Genomic DNA, 26,831 nt, shown 5'->3' with positions numbered 1-26,831 from the left:
CAAAACAGTTTTAGGAATAACAGCCTGCCAATCAATCCAATGTCAAAGAAAAGAGCAACATATTGACTGACCTGTGTAGTGTGGTGAGGGAACCACTGCTGTGCATAACCCGCTATTGATCTACTCTGATGAGCTAGGTTACAGCATGTAGCCAATTCCACTACTTCACCATCTAGCCAAGCACATACACACACACACACACACACACACACACACGCACGCACGCGCGCGCGCACGCACGCACGCACGCACACACGCACGCACGCACGCACGCACGCACGCACGCACGTACGCACGCACGCACGCACGCACACACACACACACACACACACACACACACACACACACACACACACACACACACACACAGGGATACAGTCATTTGATCAACTGTTACCCTTAGACTAGTCACAAAGTATGTTCTGCAAAGGGAGCACCCGAGGATAACGATGCAACAGAAACAGCTAGAGGGAAAGAGACCTAGTAGATTTTTTTTATCAATATGAATGAACAATGATAATATTTTCCAAATATTGTCTAAGACAAAAAGAAAGAAGACTTCAAGTGGCATGGAAATTAACATATCTCTATCATTAAAAAAAGTTAAGCATCTCACAATTGTACTATGAGTCTAATATGTTAGCTAATCCTATTGTGAATAATGCGTCTTAGTAGCAATATCACACATTTTAGGATGTTTTCACACTTGGTCACATTCAGACAATTTTTGTGAACCCAAATTTGTCGTGCAGTGTGAACACTCCAAAAGGAACTCAGACCACTTAAAAGAGCCCCGAAGCGAACCGAACTGAGACCATCGCAGGAGGTGGTCTGGGTTCGGTTCACTTTAATTACAAGGTCTGGCTGACTTTTTTAAGATAATATGTACACAAAGGCCTCCAGGTTGGCTTGACATTATGCAACACCGTTTCCCTTGCCATAACACCTCTCATTGGTTCTGCAAAAGTGAGAAGATGATGATTCAGATTCGTGGAGAAACAAAAAGTATGTGTGGCGTTTTGTACTGACAAGATGTTTCTGATTATTTGTTTGCAATATGTGAGCTATAGGCTAAGAGAGCTTCATATGCTGTTTATTTGATTGTGGGGATTGAATAGTGTGACGACCCTCCCACTCTGTCTGCCGTATTCTGTCTTTGTTCTTGTTTCCTTATTAGGATGCCGGTGGGCGGAGTTGGGGAGGGTCGTCAGCTACATGGGAAACACAGGGCCAGGTGTGTCCCAGAATAAATGGACCTCTTCCACATTCATGGAGGAGACTCTCTCCATGCAGACACCTTTGTAGATTGTGTTGTGGTTCTTGGTGGCCTTTTGTTTGTTTGCATTGGCACCTTTCAACACCCTGCATTATCACATTCATGCATGCAAAAACACTCACTTACATTACTGATTACACACACCATTGTATATTTTCCTTAGTTGCTTTGGTTAATAAATATATTTTGTTACTCCTTATCTCCACGTTGTCTCCCTTTGTTACGGGCTTTGAGCCGGTTCGAGACAAGTGGGGGCTCGTCCGGGATCTTTGAACTATTGGTTTGGGAGACCGTGGAGGTATGTGTTTGGTTTGCATATTGTGTTTTGAGTTTGATAGGCCCAGTATTGGTTGATTTTGTTGCTTGGTTTGTGTGCTGCGTTGGAGAGCGATAATGGTTAGTTTCCAGGCCCTGCCTAGCCTGAACTCTTGTTCTGCTTTCTGTTGGGAAGTCAGTCTGAGGAGGTGAGTAAATCGGCTGTGTACCTCGGTAGGAGATTTGTGTAGGGTAGTGGAACTTGCTACCTGGAGCTATAGCCTTTTACCCCTGATAGGCTTAGCGACGTGTTTCATTTTTGGACATGTTTGGCATGGTTAAATGTTTGTTATTTTTGTGTGGTGTCTGTGGACTGAGCAGTTGTCTCGGGGGCACATCCGTGGCTTGGTGGAATTTGCCAGCATGCTGGGGAGTTTTTCCTTGCCAGCGGGCTACAGTGCGTAAATTCCCACCGCAAATCTGCACGAAGACTAGGGTTGAGTTATTGTAGGTTTGGGGAAGCTCCGTATCTCATCTCTCTTCTGTGGTGCTCAGGGTGATTGTCATTTCTCTGGTTGTGGTCTGATGTGCTCAGCAGAGGGGTTGAGCAAGATTATTGACTTTACTTATGACTATGGTGTCTCATGTACACAAGTTCATTCGCTTTCCATCAGAGGACCTGTTAGAATTATGTACTAAAGAACAGCTGTTGAAGATGGCTGAACACTACAAGGTTAAATGATTGAAATTAGTGAAATTATGACTCGTTGGCAGTGACTATGACTTGTTGGCAGTGACTATGACTTGTTGGCAGTGACTATGACTTGTTGGCAGTGACTATGACTTGTTGGCAGTGACTATGACTCGTTGGCAGTAACTATGACTCGTTGGCAGTGACTATGACTCGTTGGGAGTTGTAAAAATTAAGGACCCTGATGTTCTTTTCGTTGGAGTTTGTAGCTGTTGTGGTCTCTTGTGCCATTTTACTGAATGTTTGTGACTGACCATTGGTTGGGGTTGTCATCTATCTTTCCTGTCTGTTTTTCCTGGTCTTGTGTTCTTTCTTCTTAAATATTGCTTCCTATGCGCAAAGGTTGCTGAGGTCTGGGGAGGAGGTTGGTTGGTGGAGGTGTGAACACATAACCCCTCATCAATTTGGGACGCAGAGGCTGTGTCAATTTGGGACGCAGAGGCTGTGTCAATTTCGGACTGCAGAGGCTGGTATGTTCCGGGGTCCTTGTTGGTCCCCGGTTTTATGGGGGGGAATGTGACGACCCTCCCACTCTGTCTGCCGTATTCTGTCTTTGTTCTTGTTTCCTTATTAGGATGGCGGAGTTGGGGAGGGTCGTCAGCTACATGGGAAACACCTGGGCCAGGTGTGTCCCAGAATAAATGGACCTCTTCCACATTCATGGAGGAGACAATATTTTGTGACAATCACAAAATAGGTTACAAAATCAACACTAGCTCTTAAAGGGGCAGTAGCCTACATTGGGGTTTCAATTACAGCAATATTTAATCTGCAATTATTATTTTTCTCTTACCAAGCATATTTACATGTTAATATTATCTTCTGATTATAATTATTATGCATTGTCTTTGAACTAAATGCAATCTATTAGCATTCAAATTGTAAATACAGTTGAAGTTGGAAGTACATAAACCTTAGTTCTCACAATTCCTGACATTTAATCCTGGTAAAAATTCCCTGTCTTAGGTCAGTTAGGATCACCACTTTATTTCAAGAATGTGAAATGTCAGAATAATTGTAGAGAATTATTTCAGCTTTTACTTCTTTCATCACATTCCCAGTGGGTCTGAAGTTTACATACACTCAATTAGTATTTGGTAGCATTGCCTTCACATTGTTTAACTTGGGTCAAACATTTCAGGTAGCCTTCCAAAGCTCCCCACAAAAAGTTGGGTGAATTTTGGCCCAGTCCTCTTGACAGAGCTGGTGTAACTGAGTCAGGTTTGTTGCCCTCCTTGCTGGCACACACTTTTTCAGTTCTGCCCACAAATGTTCAGTAGGATTGAGGTCAGAACTTTGTTATGGCAACTCCAATATCTTGTTGTCCTGAAGCCATTTTGACACAACTTTGGAAGTATGCTTGGGGTCACTGTCCATTTGGAAGACCCATTTGCGACCAAGCTTTAACTTACTGACTGATGTCTTGAGATGTTGCTTCAATATATCCACATAATTTCCCTCCCTCATGATGCCATCTATTTTGTGAAGCGCACCAGTCCCTCCTGCAGCAAAGCACCCCCACAACATGTTGCTGCAACCCCCATGCTTCACGGTTGGGATGGTGTTCTTCGGCTTGTAAGCCTCCCCCTTTTTCCTCCAAACATAACGATGGTCATTATGGCCAAACAGTTATATTTTTGTTTCATCAGACCAGAGGACATTTCTCCAAAAAGTGCCATCTTTGTCCCCATGTGCAGCTGCAAACCGTAGTCTAGCTTTTTATGGCGGTTTTGGAGCAGTGGCTTCTTCCTTGCTGAGCAGCCTTTCAGATTATGTCAATATAGGACTCGTTATACTGTGGATATAGATACTTTTGTACATGTTTCCTCCAGCATCTTCACAAGGTCCTTTGCTGTTGTTCTGGGATTTATTTGCACTTTTCGCACCAAAGTACGTTCATCTCTTGGAGACAGAATGCATCTCATTCCTGAGCAGTATGATGGCTGCATGGTCCCATGGTGTTTATACTTGTGTACTATTGTTTGTACAGATGAAAGTGGTACCTTCAGGCATTTGGAAATTGCTCCCAAGGATGAACCAGACTTGTGGAGGTTTACAATTTCTTTCTGAGCTCTTGGCTGACTTCTTTTGATTTTCCCATGATGTCAAGCAAAGAGGCACTGAGTTTGAAGGTAGGCCTTGAAATACATCCACAGGTCCACTTCCAATTGACTCAAATGATGTCAATTAGCCTATCAGAAGCGTCTAAAGCCATGACATAATTTTCTGGAATTTCCCAAGCTGTTAAAGGCACAGTCAACTTAGTGTATGTAAACATCTGACCCACTAGATTTGTGATACAGTGAAATAGTCTGTAAACAATTGTTGGAGAATTTACTTGTCATGCACAAAGTAGATGTCCTAACCAACTTGCCAAAACTATAGTTTGTTAAGAAGAAATTTGTGGAGTGGTTGAAAAATGAGTTTTAATGACTCCAACCTAAGTGTATGTAAACTTCCAATATCAACTGTAGGTACTTCTAGCTGTCTGATAACACATTCTGATGGAATGGCTTTTCCTGCACTTCGTAAAAACCCAGAGTGCATTGAGTGAATGTTGGTAAAAGATCTTGGTTCCTTTCATAGCAATGTGAATGCAAAGATAACTCAGACTACAAAATAGATGAGGTGAACTAGCAAAAGAGTTGAGTCCTCATTCAAAGGCAAGGGCAGTGTGAATACAAAGAGAACTGAGTTATTTGACTCTTATTTATTTTTTTAACCGCAGAGTTCACTTTAATTAAAGAGGACTGAGATCACTTATTTTAAGGAGGACTATATGTGAAAAAGCCCTAACCTGTATGTCTGGTTGAAATTCAAACAGCTCCTGCACTCTCAGAAATCTCAGAATTTAGTTCCTTAAGGGGCACAAACACTCGTCACTGTGGTACCCTGCAAGGTACGTTCCTTGCACCTTTTAGTTATAGGTACATAACTGTACCTTGGTAGTTTGCAACTTAATAGAGCCAATAGTGTACATTAGGGGACAAGATAGTACAGGTAGAAAAGCTTACCTTCAGAAAAGGTACAAATTTGACTTTTTCGGGTGCCACCACTATGACAAAGCTGTGTGTTCCTTTTAAGTGGCAAAAAAATAACCTCTAAAAAGGTTTTGGGGTGTTGCTTTAACACTGTAGTGTGTAAAGCCTTATTTGCATATTTCCCAGGGTGCCTTTCAAACACATTTTTGAGTTACCAGTACCACCCATATGACTGTGTGCTCGTGATAGAGATATGGTTGTAGCATTCAATGGCTTTCAGTCCTGTAGAGTGCCTAAATTAAAATTGTATCATTTAAATTAAACTCTTTGTGACAATACATTACATATATCATGAGGCGATAACTTGACACTAGTTTTACCGCAACACAGTGGTCTGAAACTCCTGGTTTGCAGGCCACATTAGGCAAGTCACATTATGCTGGCTTGCAAAGTCATATGTATTTCCTATTTGAATCTAGCCAAAGTTAGAATATCCATGAATGTTAACTTTTAATCACCTGAATTCTGCATTTATAATGACTGCCAAGGTAGGGAATAATAAAAAATGAGACTACGTAAACCATCTAAACGGGAACAACCATCTCAGTAACGGGTGCAATAAGTCCGAATACTAACAGATTGGATTAGTTTAGAAAAATGTATGATATTTATCTTTGTGTAGCATAAGATCAATCAATCAATGTGCATGCAAAAACACATATTGAAACAAACAAAAATCGACCTACAATAGAGCATGCTGGGAAATATGATAATGGGTGTGGTTTTTGAGAGTGTGTGATGATTGTCCCTTTTATATACAAAATATTGGGTACAAAAATGTACCATTATAGTAGATTATCCACACATGTACCCTAAAAGGTACCGAACAGTAGGCCTACCATGTAAGATTTTATCTGTACTTGAAGATACATTATGTGATTTATTTTTTATATTTTTTTTTTATATTTGTACTGTACCCTAACCATACCCTTATTTCTAAGAGTGTGGAAAATACAAATCTATATCTCAATTTTCTCTACCTAGTTAATGGCAGTAGATATCTCTCCTGTCAGCCTCTAATGAGGTCTGTACAAAAAATATACAGAGGTAAGTGTGGTACTGAGGTCACCATGAGAGCAATCCCACTGTAACAGTAGGGTTGTCATGGCAGCGTAACCCAAGGCTCGATTCCTGATTGAAATTATATTCATTTATTTGACACAACGGATTCACATATATCTGCTGAATGTCTGAACCATCAAAAGAAAAGCAGAGAGAGACTGAACCTTGTCATTTACCCCCCTATGAGGGAGAAATGCTACTTTTAAAAGCACAGGACATTCACAGGCAACAGTACTAGCTATATTGCCGCTCTGGGGAGACTGATGTGGCACTTCTAAGATGGCCTTTCAACACTGTTATTTTCCTGCTTTATATTTTTTACGGATAAGTGCGATGTACAAAGAACATCAATTTGGAGGCCGTCTTCTCTCTCAAACAATAGGCACAGTCAGTGGCGTAGCTAGCTGAAGTTCTGTTTTTAACACTGTTAGAAGCAGCTGCGGCTCAGTCCGTCGGCTGAGGGGGAAATAGCCTCTGAAAGCTATTCAGCCTGTGTGAATCACCAATGCAGCTCTAACTGCCGTTCTGCTCCCACACCTACGCCATAGACTAGTCTTATTGAGTTGCCCTTCCTTCTGAGAACATCAACCTATGCTTTTCTTTCACCTTACACCTTGGTAGCAAACTCCACTGTGCAAAGGTTTAAATCTTGTTGTTGAGGTTTTCAAACAAGATATTTGTGACTAAAAAGCTATGAAAAAATGCAATATGGTACACAAACTGTGAAGTTCAACAATGTCATTGATTCATGACTGAGTGAACCTGTGCTATAAGTGTCTCATGCCCCATTTTTTTATACCTGGTTCCAACATGCATCCTTTGTCTTGATCTTGTCCTCATTCTGATTGTGCCCACATTTTCAGACAGGTGTAGATGATTAAAAGATGCATTCTGATCTGATTGTGATCAGATATTCATGACCAGCTCTGGAGATAGTCAAGCAATCATTGTGTCTGGATATCTTACAAGTGTAGACAGATATGGACAGTGAAACCATTTAATCATTATAATTATGTTTTAAAATAAATAAATAAATATGATGTTTTGAAAGAATAGGCCCAGGAAATCTGGTCACAATGTGGACAGATATGAGACACATTTTAATACATTGTGTAGACATATTTCTGAAAATGTGTGCACGATCAAAATCCGGATATGATCAAGACAAAGGACGCATGTTAGCGGCAGGTATAAACAAGGCTTAAGTCGAGTTCCAAGTCCAAGTATAATCACGGCGAAATGATCTGATTTAAAATTGAATATGCACATCAGCTGCAATTGAACAAAAAGTGTCTAAGTGGTGGGAGAGCAGTCTGTTGCAGCAGTACTGTATACATCTCAGTGGATAGAAGTGTCTAAGTGGTGGGAGAGCAGTCTGTTGCAGCAGTACTGTATACATCTCAGTGGATAGAAGTGTCTAAGTGGTGGGAGAGCAGTCTGTTGCAGCAGTACTGTATACATCTCAGTGGATAGAAGTGTCTAAGTGGTGGGAGAGCAGTCTGTTGCAGCAGTACTGTATACATCTCAGTGGATAGAAGTGTCTAAGTGGTGGGAGAGCAGTCTGTTGCAGCAGTACTGTATACATCTCAGTGGATAGAAGTGTCTAAGTGGTGGGAGAGCAGTCTGTTGCAGCAGTACTGTATACATATCAGTGGATAGAAGTGTCTAAGTGGTGGGAGAGCAGTCTGTTGCAGCAGTACTGTATACATATCAGTGGATAGAAGTGTCTAAGTGGTGGGAGAGCAGTCTGTTGCAGCAGTACTGTATACATCTCAGTGGATAGAAGTGTCTAAATGTACCGTGGTCATAACGTTTCTAAACTAACGCCCAAGAATAGCAAAACCAAATGCTATACTGCTCTGACAAAGGAAGTACACAATGACTACACAACCTATTTCAAATCAAAACAAATCCAATTTTCACAGTTTTGTGGAAATGAGTGACTAAGCAGAATTGAGTGGGGAAAAAAGACTAAGAATAACACAAGCACTCTCAAAATGGACGTGGGTCGTTCCACGAAATGAGTGACTTTGATATTTTAAGTAGAAGTTGTGCATCAACATTACATTTTCAACGAAGTGCCCTTTAATAAAAAAAAGTGCCCTTTTGCATCTATCCAGTATATGTGACCAGAAATAATATTAATAATAATATATTAACCACATGGAGAATCAATCACATTCACAATTCAATAAGAATATGTATAAAATAAAGTGCAAAAAATTATACATTTTCACATGTCCCTCTGTGCACCATCTGTGGACTTCTAGGAAGAGTTTAACCCACTTAACCCCAAAATGTCTCAGAGTCATTGTAAAGCCCTAGTTATTTTGTTGCTTTGAAAAAGTTATTTTTGAAGATTATTAGTTATTTAATGTGATTAGTGATTCATTTGAAGGAAAAATGTTGAACTGTCCCTCATTTTAAGGTCAACCCTGTCATGTGATCTGAACTCTCGTTTTAATATTGTGAAACTTTTACTTTTTTCCCCAAAAGAAACATTGAACATCTGATGGTCAAATAATAGCGTAAAAGCAGGTAAGCTGGTTCTACTCTGTTTGCCAATTGTCTGGTGTTTTGTGGTGGAAGACTGAGTGGGTTGAACATAACACGTCAACCCTGCTACCCATAGATAGACAGGCTAGAATAACATGTCAACCCTGCTACCCATAGATAGAAAGGCTAGAATAACACGTCAACCCTGCTACCCATAGATAGACAGGCTAGAATAACACGTCAACCCTGCTACCCATAGATAGACAGGCTAGAATAACACGTCAACCCTGCTACCCATAGATAGACAGGCTAGAATAACACGTCAACCCTGCTACCCATAGATAGACAGGCTAGAATAACACGTCAACCCTGCTACCCATAGATAGACAGGCTAGAATAACACGTCAACCCTGCTACCCATAGATAGACAGGCTAGAATAACACGTCAACCCTGCTACCCATAGATAGACAGGCTAGAATAACACGTCAACCCTGCTACCCATAGATAGACAGGCTAGAATAACACGTCAACCCTGCTACCCATAGATAGACAGGCTAGAATAACACGTCAACCCTGCTACCCATAGATAGACAGGCTAGAATAACACGTCAACCCTGCTACCCATAGATAGACAGGCTAGAATAACACGTCAACCCTGCTACCCATAGATAGACAGGCTAGAATAACACGTCAACCCTGCTACCCATAGATACACAGGCTAGAATAACACGTCAACCCTGCTACCCATAGATAGACAGGCTAGAATAACATGTCAACCCTGCTACCCATAGATAGACAGGCTAGAATAACATGTCAACCCTACTACCCATAGATAGACAGGCTAGAAATGTTTTAACAATACATTTTTTGCCCCTCCTGGTTGCACACAACAAGCTTCCATTCCCCCTGTCACAAGGGGATGGCTGATTTAAGATAAAAAATGGTAAACCCTGTTACGGTCAACCCTGTAACTTTTTTGGGCACTTTACAGGTATACTATAATACTATATCTATATATTTTTATTTATTTAACCTCTTGATATGGAAAAACTTGTTTTTATGAAGTTGATCATGTGCTCTTTATGACAGAATGTTAAAATAAGGTTAAAGCAACTGTTTTTTTCCCCTCAAAGTTACATTCCCCTCTCAAAAGGCACCAAATTGGTGGAACGACCCACATAACAGGCTCATTGCTCTGATATCAATTACCTCTTCTTTTTGTTAATGTATTTTTGTTTCATGTTATGGATCAGTTTCCAGTGCCTGTACCTCACAACTATACTGTGGGCGTATATTGCTGACTATTTCGTTTTAATAATGCAGTTACTGTAAATATAAGCCTTGCATCACATAGAATGGACACCTTTTCAATCAAATAGCAACTTACAAATCCTGACAATCTTATAGGATCACCTTCCTCTCATGAGAAATGGCATGTACTCCCAAAATACAGTGCATTGCGCAAAAAGTTATACACCTTTCCTTGTGTTTACTAACTGACACCTTTACCCCAGAGATAGTGTGGTCTTTGGCTCAGAGTCCTGACTGAGTTGTGTAAATGGAAAGGAACTCCCTATCAAGAGACAGAGGTGTGGATGTGGCTTGGGTGATACTAAATAGCACACTCAGTATAGCACATACAGCTAGAGACGCCTCAAGATTGCCTGACTTGTCCAAGCCCTTGTCACCACCGAAGGTGAGATATTGTCAAACTCGACTGTACAAAGCATTACATTTCAAAAGGATCCCAAACGGGTTCTGTGCAGAGGGAGAGGGTTATGCCGTTTTCATCTGAAGAACCCTTTTTAGTAGACGAGGGTTCTTTCTACCTTAAACAACATACGAACCATTTTGGAAGAAAGGGTACATTGATTATTATTTATAATCCTTCTGAATTTGAATAAGCTTTTTTATTGTCATGTTTTTCTCTTTCTTTGAAATAGTGCCAGAGCATTAGTGTTTACCTCAGTGTTTAAACTTTAACATCAGGAGTTTGGGTAATATGATACATTTAAAAATATAAGTGAGAATGTTTTCAACTGTGCCTACATGGGAATATTTGTACATGTATATATTATTCCCTTCATCCTTTTACGTATACAGTACTGATGTACAGTAGTTGAGATCTTTGCCATGATTTCTGTCTTTCAATGTAGCCCTTTGATGATTTTATTGAGCAGAAAGTAGGAGAATATTGGGCCCCGTTACTAAGATGGTTGTTCCAGTTTAGATGACTTGATTAATCAATATGCTCTACCCTGGCAGTCATTCTCTATGCAGGTTGAGGTTGATTAAAAGTTCCAATTGTTGGATATCCTCACTCTGGCTGGATTCCAATAGGAATTACACATCACTTTGCAAGCGAGCATAATGTGACTTGAAGGGCTGATGTGGCCTGTAAACCAGGAATTTATAACTAGGTGTTGTAACTAGGTCCTTAAAGTTTTTATGATACAGTATACAATATGTCACGTATTGTCATTTTATATTTTATAGGCAAATAGAGTAGGAGTATGACAATGTATGCACTCACTACTGTAAGTCATTCTGGATAAGAGTGTCTGCTAAAATGTAAACATCTTCAGCCAGGTTATTATCCCTGTATGGTATGAGCAGAGGTTGATCATGTGTTTCTCACTGTGAGTATTGCTGGCTGTGGTGTGACAACCACTGGTCAATACTGTTACACTTCTGGGCTTTTGCTTCTCTGCCTCACTCTGTACACACAAACCCCTATGACTGGCGGACATAGAAGAGCTGTTGCTGCAGCTATTGCTATTATTTTAGCCCTCAGAGTGATACGAGGTGCAGTACACATAAATGCTCACAACACATACAATTGCAATTCAAAGGCAAACTCTCTAGTCTAGACTAACCCTGCCACGTTTTTTTATTTTTTATTATGTGATTTATGTAACTCTTCAGGGATACTAGTGTATTTGAATAGAGTTGCAAAATTCCAGTCACTATCTCTAAATTCCTAGATTTTTCAGAAATATCGGTTGGAAAATTCGCAGAATTAGAAGGGAATGAACAGGAAATCTGGAACCTTTTAATTTAAGGTATTAATTTGGGGAAATATATATTTGTATATTTTATAACTCTAGACTTGAACGCATGCCTTTAGAGAGAATGTCTGATATGAAAGCTAGAGAGATAGCTACTAAAGAGCTGAGAAATGATTGGTACCATGGGGTACGATGGGTGGACGTCCATAACCAGTAGAGAAAAGAAAATCATTGTTATTATAAAGAATAATTACCGGAACAAAATCAATGAACATGTCTCACTGTAAATTAAATTCCTACTTGTTATTATACTGTACTTTTCATTTTACAGTGAATAACCAAGGGTCTGGAGTGCTCACTCACTTAGATAAATCAAATCAAAATCAAATCAAATCAAATTTTATTTGTCACATACACATGGTTAGCAGATGTTAATGCGAGTGTAGCAAAATGCTTGTGCTTCTAGTTCCGACAATGCAGTAATAACCAACAAGTAATCTAACTAACAATTCCTAATCTACTGTCTTATACACAGTGTAAGGGGATAAAGAATATGTACATAAGGATATATGAATGAGTGATGGTACAGAGCAGCATAGGCAAGATACAGTAGATGGTATCGAGTACAGTATATACATGTGAGATGAGTATGTAAACAAAGTGGCATAGTTAAAGTGGCTAGTGATACATGTATTACATAAGGATGCAGTCGATGATATAGAGTACAGTATATACGTATGCATATGAGATGAATATTGTAGGGTAAGTAACATTATATAAGGTAGCATTGTTTAAAGTGGCTGGTGATATATTTACAACATTTCCCATCAATTCCCATTATTAAAGTGGCTGGAGTTGAGTCAGTGTCAGTGTGTAGGCAGCAGCCACTCAATGTTAGTGGTGGCTGTTTAACAGTCTGATGGCCTTGAGATAGAAGCTGTTTTTCAGTCTCTCGGTCCCAGCTTTGATGCACCTGTACTGACCTCGCCTTCTGGATGATAGCGGGGTGAACAGGCAGTGGCTCGGGTGGTAGATGTCCTTGATGATCTGTATGGCCTTCCTGTAACATCGGGTGGTGTAAGTCGCTCTAGATAAGAGCGTCTGCTAAATGACTTAAATGTAATGTATGTAAATGTGTCCTGGAGGGCAGGTAGTTTGCCCCCGATGATGCGTTGTGCAGACCTCACTACCCTCTGGAGAGCCTTACGGTTGAGGGCGGAGCAGTTGCAGTACCAGGCGGTGATAAAGCCCTCCAGGATGCTTTCGATTGTGCCTCTGTAGAAGTTTGTGAGTGCTTTTGGTGACAAGCCGAATTTCTTCAGCCTCCTGAGTTTGAAGAGGTGCTGCTGCGCCTTCTTCACGATGCTGTCTGTGTGAGTGGAACAATTCAGTTTGTCTGTGATGTGTATGCCGAGGAACTTAAAACTTGCTACTCTCTCCACTACTGTTCCATCGATGTGGATAGGGGGGTGTTCCCTCTGCTGTTTCCTGAAGTCCACAATCATCTCCTTAGTTTTGTTGACATTGAGTGTGAGGTTATTTTCCTGACACCACACTCCGAGGGCCCTCACCTCCTCCCTGTAGGCCGTCTCGTCGTTGTTGGTAATCAAGCCTACCACTGTTGTGTCGTCCGCAAACTTGATGATTGAGTTGGAGGCGTGCGTGGCCACGCAGTCGTGGGTGAACAGGGAGTACAGGAGAGGGCTCAGAACGCACCCTTCTGGGGCCCCAGTGTTGAGGATCAGCGGGGAGGAGATGTTGTTACCTACCCTCACCACCTGGGGGCGGCCCGTCAGGAAGTCCAGTAGCCAGTTGCACAGGGCGGGGTCGAGACCCAGGGTCTCGAGCTTGATGACGAGCTTGGAGGGTACTATGGTGTTGAATGCCGAGCTGTAGTCGATGAACAGCATTCTCACATAGGTATTCCTCTTGTCCAGATGGGTTAGGGCAGTGTGCAGTGTGGTTGAGATTGCATCGTCTGTGGACCTATTTGAGCGGTAAGCAAATTGGAGTGGGTCTAGGGAGTCAGGTAGGGTGGAGGTGATATGGTCCTTGACTAGTCTCTCAAAGCACTTCATGATGACGGAAGTGAGTGCTACGGGGCGGTAGTCGTTTAGCTCAGTTACCTTAGCTTTCTTGGGAACAGGAACAATGGTGGCCCTCTTGAAGCATGTGGGAACAGCAGACTGGTATAGGGATTGATTGAATATGTCCGTAAACACACCAGCCAGCTGGTCTGCGCATGCTCTGAGGGCGCGGCTGGGGATGCCGTCTGGGCCTGCAGCCTTGCGAGGGTTAACACGTTTAAATGTTTTACTCACCTCGGCTGCAGTGAAGGAGAGACCGCATTTTTCCGTTGCAGGCAGTGTCAGTGGCACTGTATTGTCCTCAAAGCGGGCAAAAAAGTTATTTAGTCTGCCTGGGAGCAAGACATCCTGGTCCGTGACTGGGCTGGATTTCTTCCTGTAGTCCGTGATTGACTGTAGACCCTGCCACATGCCTCTTGTGTCTGAGCCGTTGAATTGGGATTCTACTTTGTCTCTGTACTGACGCTTAGCTTGTTTGATAGCCTTACGGAGGGAATAGCTGCATTGTTTGTATTCAGTCATGTTACCAGACACCTTGCCCTGATTGAAAGCAGTGGTTCGCGCTTTCAGTTTCACACGAATGCTGCCATCAATCCAAGGTTTCTGGTTAGGGAATGTTTTAATCGTTGCTATGGGAACGACATCTTCAACGCACGTTCTAATGAACTCGCACAACAAATCAGCGTATTCGTCAATGTTGTTATTTGACGCAATACGAAACATGTCCCAGTCCACGTGATGGAAGCAGTCTTGGAGTGTGGAGTCAGCTTGGTCGGACCAGCGTTGGACAGACCTCAGCGTGGGAGCTTCTTTTTTTAGCTTTTGTCTGTAGGCAGGTATCAGCAAAATGGAGTCGTGGTCAGCTTTTCCAAAAGGGGGGCGGGGCAGGGCCTTATATGCATCGCGGAAGTTAGAGTAACAGTGATCCAAGGTTTTTCCGCCCCTGGTTGCGCAATCGATATGCTGATAAAATTTAGGGAGTCTTGTTCTCAGATTAGCCTTGTTAAAATCCCCAACAACGATGAATGCAGCCTCCGGATAAATGGTTTCCAGTTTGCAAAGAGTTAAATAAAGTTCGTTCAGAGCCATCGATGTGTCTGCTTGGGGGGGGATATATACGGCTGTGATTATAATCGAAGAGAATTCTCTTGGTAGGTAATGCGGTCTACATTTGATTGTGAGGAATTCTAAATCAGGTGAACAGAAGGATTTGAGTTCCTGTATGTTTCTTTCATCGCACCATGCCTCGTTAGCCATAAGGCATACACCCCCACCCCTCTTCTTACCAGAAAGGTGTTTGTTTCTGTCGGCGCGATGCGTGGAGAAACCCGTTGGCTGCACCGCATCGGATAGCGTCTCTCCAGTGAGCCATGTTTCCGTGAAGCACAGAACGTTACAGTCTCTGATGTCCCTCTGGAATGCTACCCTTGCTCGGATTTCATCAACCTTGTTGTCAAGAGACTGGACATTGGCAAGAAGAATGCTAGGAAGTGGGGCACGATGTGCCCGTCTCCGTAGTCTGACCAGAAGACCGCTACGTTTCCCTCTTTTTCGGAGTCGTTTTTGGGGTCGCTGCATGCGATCCATTCCGTTGTCCTGTTTGTAAGGCAGAACACAGGATCCGCGTCGCGAAAAACATATTCTTGGTCGTACTGATGGTGAGTTGACGCTGATCTTATATACAGTAGTTCTTCTCGGCTGTATGTAATGAAACCTAAGATGACCTGAGGTACTAATGTAAGAAATAACACGTAAAAAAAACAAAAAACTGCATAGTTTCCTAGGAACGCGAAGCGAGGCGGCCATCTCTGTCGGCGCCGGAAGTACAGTGCATACTGTATATGCACTGTATGTATACTGTATGTACACTGTATGTATATTGTATGTATATAAAACTGATCTTATGCAGTATGGACTGAACTAATTAACAAACACTTGAGATATGAAAGACCTGAATCTAACATGGACTAATCTAATGTACTGTACCCTCTACTAATCTCTTACGCTCTTTCTCCCAGACACAACTATAGTCGACAAAGAGAATACGTTCTTGGCTAATAATTTCACAACATATTTAATCATAGTTCTCTTTTAAGACGGTTTCTCATTGTCACCATAACAGAGATACTTTTTAGGAGATGGGGAAACTCAATTGGAATCGTTTTAACAGCCATTGTGTATGTGTAACAACCCTTCAAACGTAAAAATGGTTTGAAGTCTATCTAGTCAACGCGGCCCGTTGATGATGTGTGGCCAACATACACAATGGCCGTTAATAAGATTCCAATGGAGTTTCCCATCTCCTAAAAAGTTGATTCTGGGACAAGGAGTGCACTCCGCTAGGAGTGAATGGGAGTCAATTGGGCATTAGCTCAAAAACCCAACATTAGCATGAATTACGTCAACAAGAACTACAGCTTTAAAAGCCTCCAGCAACAGGAAAGGTGAATTATCATGTGGATTATAATTCATGGACATCTTTGTAGAGGTTTACACATTTTTTTTACACATCAAAAGGGAAAATCACATCTGAAATTCCAAAGTGGAAATGACAAACTTCAGAAGCCTTTTAAAACCTCAAAAAAGTTATATATTTCTGCATTTCAGGAATGTTCTCCTGCAACACAGTGATCAAAGCTTGGCCCCAGTGATGTACGGGGCCTTACGCATTACCATCTGTAGTGCCTTACGGTCAGAGGCCGAACAGTTGCTATACCAGGCGGTGATGCAACCGGTCAGGATGCTCTCGATGGTGCAGCTGTAGAAATTTTGGAGGATCTGGGGACCCATGCAAATCTTTTCAGTCTCTTGGGGGATAATAGGCATTGTCGTGCCCTCTTCACAACTGTATTGGTGTATTTGGACCATGATAGTTTGTTGGTGATGTGGACACCAAGGAACTTGAAGCTCTCGAACCGCTCTCCTACATCCCCATCGATGTGAATGGGGACATGTTCAGCCCTCCTTCTCCGGTAGTCCATGATCAGCTCCTTTGTCTTGCTCACATTGAGGAAGAGGTTGTTGTCCTGGCACCACACTGCCAGGTCTCTGACCTCCTCCCTATAGGCTGTCTCATCATGGTCGGTGATCAGGCCTACAACCGTTGTGTCGTCAGCAAACTTAATGATGGCGATGCAGTCGTGGGTGAACAGGGAGTAGAGGAGGGGACTAAGCATGCACCCCTGAGGGGCCCCAGTGTTTAGGATCAGTGTGGCAGATGTGTCGTTGCCTACCCTTACCACCTGTGGGTGGCCCATCAGGAAGTCCAGGATCCAGTTTCAGAGGGAGGTGTTTCGTCCCAGAGTTCTTAGCTTAGTGATGTGCTTTGTGGGCACTATGGTGTTAAACGCTGAGCTGTAGTCGATGAACAGCATTCTCACATAGGCGTTCCTTTTGTCCAGGTGGCAAAGGGCAGTGTGGAGTCCAATTGAGATTGCGTCATCTGTGGATCTGTTGGGGAGGTATGCGAATTGGAGTGGGTCTAGTGTTTCCGGGATGATGGTGTTAATGGGAGCCATGACCAGCCTTTCAAAGCACTTCATGGCTACAGACATAAGTGCTATGAGGCTGCAGTATCGATTTTAATTTTTCCCAACACTGACAGAAACCACAGCTTATTTTTTGTAATTTCAATTATTGAGAGTGCAGTGTTTACTTAATTACTAAAGTAATTAACAGTCAGGCAGAGGTATTTTGTTGCCTTTCTCTAGCATAAATATTAAATATTAAAGGGGCAATCCAGAATTGGTATAAATTATTTATTTTTACTTTTAAATGTATGTTATATAGCTATTAATATTATTCATATGTCATGACACTCCATCAGAACCCAAAAGGTAATAATATTTTACTCCATTGTTTGCAAGTGTAAACAAACACATTACTGCATCTCATGGATGGTCAATCCTTGCATCCATAGCGGCATCTATGTAATTTTAGTACAGTTCCATTCCTCCAGTTGTTTACAAGTGTTTTGTTGTTGTTTAAGTTACGGACTGCAGCTTTAAAGGGTGCAACCAGAGAGGATGAATATTAGTCTGTAAGAACACACTAGATAACACAAAGTCGACACTACAGATTTATACTGTACATCCTAGTTAATAGTTAATGAGACCAAAGAAGGCTTTTATGGTGCCGACACTAAGGGGAGAGCACTCATGAGAGTGCTGGGGCAGAAAAGGGCCATGATCCTCAAAGGGAATGGTGACCCTCTACAGCATCTCTTTTATGCTAATGAAGATGCATGGTGCTTAGAATGCTTTCCAAAACAGCTGCCCCACAATGGCCTATGCACATCGCACAACCTTCATCTTCGGTTCTGTTCTTCCCAAAGTGCGTGTGTGTGTGTGTGTGCGCGCGTCTGCTAGTACGTGACCCTACTGCACATGGCTCTCATCAGGATAATGGCACTCATATGGATACTTCACAGGCAATCAAAATCAGTTGCCAAGCAACTGGGGGACCATTCTCTAACTAGGAGACAAACCTTGGGGAGCTGACCACAGAATGTAATCATTTTGCTAATTAATTTCATCTTCGGGACACGTATAGTAAACTATAACTTGATAATGTTTGTTTAATGTTTCTCATTTGTATATCATCATGATATAAAAATCACCATCTTTATCTCCAAATACATAACATACATTACTTCTGTTTCTCAAACCATATTCACGACATTATGAATTTATGAGAGCATCCCAGTGTTGAATATGAGTGGTTATTATTGTGGGTGAAGAAATAAAGAAAGCTTGGTGTGAAGAAGAAGTAGAAGAATCGTAATGGAAGGTTGAGGTTGGTTGAAGGACTTGAGGGATGGATGCTTAGTCTATGTGGTCATCACAGCTCCCATCATAGCTCTACTTATGGACTGACACAGACTGAACAAGGAAGTTAGCACTTCCTGTGAGGAACTAACATGGTGCCACCTGATTAATAAGGACACTTGAATGAAAAGAGCTGTAAAGAGCGGTAATGTAAAAAGGTGGCAAAACTTCAAACAAAGGCACCATCCTTTTAATTAGTCCTGATAACGCTTGGCTCTGGTGGATTCCAATGTGATGGCCTGTTAACAGTCTATTAGGTCTATTAGACAGCCTTTTGATGGGAACCAGGACCCTGGTTGAAGAAGTAATGAAGAGGTCAAGGCGGTGACTGCCCATCCTCGTTTCTCTGTCCAACATCAGGTGAATTTATTAAAGGACTGTTCAACACTCATACATGTCATGTCAATAGCAATGGTTATGCTGGTTCATGGTTGCAAGATCTTATTTGGATCAGGACTTGCATGTTAGGTGGAGGATGACACGACAATCCGATATACATCATGGACACCTACATCGGCATACTATACAGACCTTAACTTGATCAACCTGTTGCAGGATAACTTTCCTGGTTAAAAAGGCTTCTGAAGTTTGTAATTTCCACTTTTGAAATTTCTGCTTATCTTAATTGGCGTAAGGTCAAAATTGAATTAAGCATACGCAGATTAAAACACCTGCTTTTCTGAACAATCTGTTGAATTATTAAGACATGTAAACACCTTAATCGTCATTCCAGCAGTGTATTTGATCTGCACAGCGGTGTATTTGATCTGTACATGTGCTAGCACCAGCCGAATGAGACTCCCTCTTTAGCGCGAGTGAAGTTCGGAACAACAATGTATGCGTCATACAAGTCGTTTTCACATACAAACTTTATATGTCTGAACTCAGAAACAAATATGCTTCCCAAAAGTAACATGTTCACCGTGGTAGAATGTTTATTTTCATTGGCAGTATCATCAGGTAGCCTGATTTCCAATGTGCCCATGGAAACAGGATAATTGTTATTTAACTAGGCAAGTCAGTTAAGAACAAATTCTTATTTTCAATGAGGGCCGAGGAACAGTGGGCCTAGTTCAGGAGCAGAACAACAGATTTGTACCTTGTCAGCTCGGGGATTTGAACTTGCAACCTTCCAGTTACTAGTCCAACGCTCTAACCACTGGGCTACCCTGCCGCCTCTTCCTGCAAAGCATGCCATCGTTTTAATTAACTATTACATTAATCTGACTACACACAATAATCACATTATTATGTGCATGTAACTGCACTCAGTGTCTGAATCAGTATAAGTATCCGTTTCAGACAGACAGACAGTCATTGAAGGTTATTCAGAAGGTTATTCAGAAGGTGATGTCAGAAGGTGAATTCACCAATTTGTAAGTCGCTCTGGATAAGAGCGTCTGCTAAATGACTTAAATGTAAATGTAAATGTTATTGACATGTCCATCTAAGCTATAACAAGACCCTTTCAAGGAACTTCTCTTTGGACATTACTATCAATGTCATCATTGCCCTTAAATGATCTAACTCTCTCTTTGTCACAAAGAAGACCCAGAGAGCTGCCAGAGTAGTGCTGTAAACTTTGATTGGACCTTGAAATTGTCAAGCATTCGATGCAACCACTCCCAAGGAGGTCATTTATCCTGGAAAGACCAATCATCGTGCCAAACTAGCTTTTAGTACAGTTGCAATTTGATTACTAATTCTAGGCATTTAGGGCCAAATCTTAACTTCTATAAAGTTAACTTGATCCATCCCAGGACATGCTAATGTGAAATCAAACTTACTTTCTCATAATCCACAGTGTTTAGGCCCTGTTGCATACTGTTAGCTTTGTCACTTTATACACCACACACACCCACACACAAACTCACACACACACACACACACACGCACGCACGCACGCACACACACACACACACACACACACACACACACATTTAAGATCTCACCTCACTTCGTAATATTTAAATGAGTGTTTCTGAGCATCTATACAGGAGAGGGAACCTCTCTCTGTGATAAAATGTGTCTACAACAAGGTGTTGAGGTACAACCTCCTGTAGTTCATATATATTTTGTGCTTTACTTAATTAAGAATTTAGTGTGATTTTCCCACACACACTAATAACCCTGGGACAGAAGGTGTTTCTGCTTTCTAGTGTCATGTCAGTATTACTACTGTAACCCTTAGACAACAACAAAAGCCTACATTTTAACACCCATGACAGACGTGCAACCCAGGAACATTATAAGTGTTACAGATAACTTCTCATATGACCAATTACAATAACTTGGGCCTGTGGAAACGGTATCATGTTGAAAAGGAAATAAACTAATGAAGGGAGACTATACCCACTGGGCACACAATGGATGAATCAACGTTGCTGCCACGTCCTTTCAATTAAATGGCGTTGTACCAATGTAGAATAGACGTTATATTGAAGTCTGTGCTCAGTGGGTAAAGACGTCATCACCAAATTCAACTATCAAGTTACAACATATGTAAGCCTACATAAAATTGTCTTTGAGAGATAGTTTTCAGGTGGGTGTTAACAAACTGTGTTTTTTAGCCCATACCCTTTTCAGATATAAACAAAATACGGTAGCCTATAAAGAAGATTCTATGATAAAGAATATGTGTTTTTCCTCTAGATATGAAAGGGGTTTATACGACCTCAGATCTTGGAGTAATAGATGGTCATACATACACCATGTCGGCTACAACAGGCCTGATGATTATGGAGGAAGGAGGTGATCACCACATGCTCGAATGGTAGATAATTGTCTTGTTATTCAAAGCTGTTCTACAATGTCAGTGATCTCTGTGCATGGAATGTACTAGAACTCCTCACCATGCTCACAACACACATAGTTCGCATCCCAAATGGCACCCTATTCCCTATGGGCCCAGGTCAAAAGTAGTACACTATATTGGGATTAGGGTGCCATTTGCGACGCATCCATAGGCACAGTATAGAACATTATAATATAAACCTTCACAGTCAAAACTTAAACTTACTCCCCCTCTGAGCCTGTCATTATTAATGAGCACACTATAGACTAGGCTCAAGCTGAGCCAGTAGTGTAGACCTACTGAGAGTCTGCACTGGGGTGGTGCTGGCATGCCAGCAGTACAGCAAAGAGCTGTTAAATAGTCTCTAATAAAGTGTGAACATACAGCTATTAAGAGATACTTACAGATGTGGGATCTCAATTTGATCACTGTGTTGCAGGAGAACATTCCTGAAATGCAGGAAATGTCAAACTTGTAGAGTATTTGAGGTTTTAAAAGGCTTCTGAAGTTTGTCATTTCCACTTTGACATTTCAGACTTGATTTTCCCTTACAAAAAATGTATCAACCTGTTGCTGCAGGATTAGTTTCCTGCTAAAGCAAACAGGCTCAATTTAAGATTCTACACCTGTAGTTACCATGTTGTTAATCAGTGATCAATTACAACTTTATTAAACATCTGGATTCTTAATGTCCTTAGCTTGTTTAACATTTCCTTTCTTATGTTGAAAGGAAATGTCATGCCTCTCTCGTAATGATAAAACCCTCTTTGTAGGTATACATTTCCATGACCAATACATTTGTAGGGTAGCTGCCCACCCCCCTGTAATTCTATCAGAAACCACTTCCTCTCACCAGTCTCTTTCCCTTGCTGACACTACTCTTGCTCAACTGGGGGTCTAAAAAAGTGTACACAGTAGCCACTTATTTCCTTCTTGGTTATGTTGCCTAAGAATGACCATGGACTTTCTGAGTTGTTCATCCTATCAGAATGGAAACACACAAAAAAATGTAATGTTTAGGCAAACATGACCTACTGTATGGCTCTGGGTCAGATCCCACTGGGCATTCACTGGTTGAATTAACTTTGTTTCTATGTAATTGCAATGCAATATATGTTCAACCAACGTGGAATAAACGTTGAATTGACGTCTGTGACCAGTGGTATGGATTATGTCACGCAATATAAAAGACTGAAATCTGTATACCCGAATGTAAACATGTAGGCAAAAGTTAATAGTTCACTAATACCTAGCCTATATCTGTGCATGACATGTTTTCCAACTAAATCCATAATAAGAATGGCGCTACAGAAGTTATAGGATATTACCTTCTGGTCCACGATGGAGCATGCCATCTCCCGGACCTGAGCGAGGCTGAAGTCGACAGAGTCCAAAAGAACAGGCTCGCGGCTCAACCCGATCTGTATCTGGAAAGATATGCCATTGGACCCCGGGGACAGGGGACTTGGCGGTCGGATCACTGGCGGAGCGCTCATATGAATCTCCCGGGAGTCAAAACAATACCGATTTGACATAGGTGAGTAAATCTACGTACTTGTCTAACCGCTAAACAGCCGCCTGTTTTGAATATCAAACTAAAATGTCAAATATCCGACCGTGTCATGAACGCAAAAATATGACGAGATTATAAGGATAATAAAACGAATGATAGAAATCAGAGAGATTATGAAAAATCTCTTAAATCATTTGAGAGGTGAAAGACGATGAAGTATAGCCTACGTCAGTTATGTTTGATTGTTCGGATGTGATCAGAGCCCGCCTCCTGCCTGGCTGACTGATGATAGATCTCATCATCAGTGAGACAGGGTGATGCGAGAGGAAAGAAGAGCTGAGCAGTGACGAGGAGCGAAATGGATGGTAGGCTAGTCCTCATCCTCTCTTTTTTTAAAGTTTAATTATAGGTTTGGGTACCAATGTGTCTGAACAAGAGCTGTCCTCTCAAACATCCGAAATGTTGACTCAATGGAAATATTACCACCGACTAAACTTCCATTCTGTTACAGCCAAGAGCCAAATCTGGAAGTACATTTTATGGATAAGGCAATGGGACAATCATATGTAGAAATAAAAAATAAAAGACGTGACTAATTATGGCTAATTAATTTTAATTTTAAAAGTTGAATAAAATAAAAATATTTTGTACAAGTGATGAGAGGAGCTATTCAACACCTGTAGTTGGGATATGCAAAAAAAATAATAATTTCCAATTCACACATGCATATTAATACACACTTGTACATGTGTGAAATAGGACAGGTATAATCACCCACCAACGTATTATTATTATTATTATTATTATTATTACCTGGTCTTTATGAGTGATTCTGGAGGGGGAACTGATCTCAAACCTGCCCCCAGGGATAACTTCCTAGTGGTCCATAACAGCATTGCAGTAAAACAGTAAAATAAATACAGTTGAAGTTGGAAGTACACATACACCTTAGCCAAATACATTTAAACTCAGTTTTCACAATTCCTGACATTTAATCCTAGTAAAAAATGCCTGTTTTAGGTCAGTTAGGATCACCACTTTATTTTAAGTATGTGAAATGTCAGAATAATAGTAGAGAGAATGATTTACTTCAGCTTTTATTTCTTTCACCACATTGCCAGTGGGTCAGAAGTTTACATACACTCAATTAGTATTTGGTAGCATTGCCTTCACATTGTTTAACTTGGGTCAAACTTTTTGGGCAGCCTTCCATAAGCTTCCCATTCCTCCTGACAGAACTGGTGTAACTGAGTCAGGTTTGTAGGCCTCCTTGCTCGCACACGCTTTTTCAGTTCTTCCCACAAATTTTCTATAGGTTTGAGGTCAGGCCTTTGTGATGGCCACTCCAATACCTTGACTTTGTTGTCCTTAAGCCATTTTGCCACAACTTTGGAAGTATGCTTGGGGTCACTGTCCATTTGGAAGATCCATTTGCGACCAAGCTTTAACTGATGTCTTGAGATGTTGCTTCAAAATATCCACATAATTTCCCCTCCTTCATGATGCCATCTATTTTGTGAAGTGCACCAGTCCCTCCTGCAGCAAAGCACCCCAACAATATGATGCTGCAAGCCCCGTGTTTCACGGTTGGGATGGTGTTCTTCAGCTTGCAAGCATCACCATTTTTCCTCCAAACATAACGATGGTCATTATGACCAAACAGTTTTATTTTTGTTTCATCAACCAGAGAACATTTCCCCAAAAAGTAAGATCTTTGTCCCGATGTGCAGTTGCAAACCGTAGTCTGGCTTTTTTATGGCCGTTTTGGAGCAGTGGCTTCTTCCTTGCTAAACAGCCTTTCAGGTTATGTCGATATAGGACTCGTTTTACTGTGGATATAGATACTTATGTACCGGTTTCCTCCAGCATCTTCACAAGGTCCTTTGCTGTTGTTCTGGGATTGATTTGAACTTTTCGCACCAAAGTACATTCATCTCTAGGAGACAGAACGCGTCTCCTTCCTGAGCGGTATGATGGCTGCGTGGTCCCATGGTTTTTATACTTGCATACTATTGTTTGTACACATGAATGTGGTACATTCAGGCATTTGGAAATTGCTCCCAAGGTGAACCAGACTTGTGGAGGTGTACCATTTTTTTCTGAGGTCTTGGCTGATTTCTTTTGATTTTCCCATGATGTCAAGCAAAGAGGCACTGAGTTTGAAGTTAGGCCTTGAAATACATCCACAGGTGTTATGCACAAAGTACATGTCCTAACCCACTTGCCAAAACTATAGTTTGTTAACAAGAAATTTGTGGAGTGGTTGAAAAACGAGTTTTAATGACTTCAACTGTATATAGGGCAGGTAATCAAGGAGGTGATGGAGTCCAGGTGAGTGTCATAATGTGCTGATGCGCGTAACAATGGTGACAGGTGTGCCACATAACGAGCAGCCTGGTGACAGAGGGAGGCCGGAGAAGGAGCACATGTGACAGACATAATGTGGATTTGCTAAACAGTATTTTTAGAACAGTAAGAAATACTGTAGATTTGCTAAACAGTATTTTTAGAACAGTAAGAAATACTGTGGATTTGCTAAACAGTATTCTTAGAACAGTAAAAAATGCTGTGGATTTCCTAAACAGTATTTTTAGAACAGTAAGAAATACTGTGGATTTGCTAAACAGTGTCCTAGAACAGTAAGAAATACTGTGGATTTGCTAAACAGTATTTTTAGAACAGTAAGAAATACTGTGGATTTGCTAAACAGTATTCTTAGAACAGTAAGAAATACTGTGGATTTGCTAAACAGTATTCTTAGGACAGTATGAAATACTGTAGATTTGCTAAACAGTATTCTTAGAACAGTACGAAATACTGTGGATTTGCTAAACAGTATTCTTAGAACAGTAAGAAATACTGTGGATTTGCTAAACAGTATTCTTAGAACAGTAAGAAATACTGTAGATTTGCTAAACAGTATTCTTAGAACAGTACGAAATACTGTAGATTTGCTAAACAGTATTCTTAGAACAGTAAGAAATACTGTGGATATGCTAAACAGTATTCTTAGAACAGTAAGAAATAATGTTGATTTGCTAAACAGTGTTCCTAGAACAGCATGTGTGCTGGCATGTTGGTAACAGGCTGGGAGAGCTCAAGACTAGTGGTTGCTAGGAGAGAGAGAGGACAGCTGATGCTTCTCCTCCTACGCTTCAACCTTGTACACATTAATGCTTCAGCTCAGCTGTAATACATTTACACCAGCAGATATGCTTTTCCATCATATCAGCTTTGAGTATTTTACGGGCAGCTTGCAGCTGATTAGGGCATAGAGACATCACAGCAGTAAATTTACAGTGCCTTGAGTGACACTGCCATAGAGATTTATCTCTATGAACAATGTATCCACAATTATACTTTGAACCTCAACCCATTTTCATGGTCAAACTGCATACAAATATATGTAGCATTACGTGATTTAATAGCTAGCATAATGCATCATGATATATTACATAAGGAGATTTAACTAAAGTATCCACCTTACAGTATTACATTTTGACAGAAAACAAAGTCCTCTTACAAAGTCCTGTTTCTGTCACGCCCTGACCTTAGTTCCTTTTTATGTCTCTATTTTGGTTTGGTCGGGGCGTGAGTTGGGGTGGGCATTCTATGTTGTTTTTCTATGTTTTCTATGTGTTTAGCCTGGTATGGTTCCCAATCAGAGGCAGCTGTCTATCGTTGTCTCTGATTGAGAACCATACCTCGGTAGCCTGTTCCC

General features: G+C 41.2%; 1 protein-coding gene across 1 annotated transcript in view; it reads right to left on the bottom strand.

The window, feature by feature from the left end:
- Positions 1 to 23,093, bottom strand: part of LOC135526930 (serine/threonine-protein kinase D1-like) — a 58,539-nt gene extending 35,446 nt beyond the window's left edge. Inside the window, exon 1 of the mRNA XM_064955599.1 lies at positions 22,926 to 23,093. Coding sequence (XP_064811671.1) covers positions 22,926 to 23,093 — 168 coding nt within the window. The remainder of the gene's footprint in view (positions 1 to 22,925) is intronic.
- Between the last annotated feature and the right edge of the window lie 3,738 nt (positions 23,094 to 26,831).

Source organism: Oncorhynchus masou, chromosome 32, assembly GCF_036934945.1.
Source record: "Oncorhynchus masou masou isolate Uvic2021 chromosome 32, UVic_Omas_1.1, whole genome shotgun sequence".
NCBI classification, from domain to species: Eukaryota; Metazoa; Chordata; class Actinopteri; order Salmoniformes; family Salmonidae; genus Oncorhynchus; species Oncorhynchus masou.
Note: the sequence above shows the minus strand (reverse complement) of the source record. Positions and strands in the feature narration are given on the sequence as shown.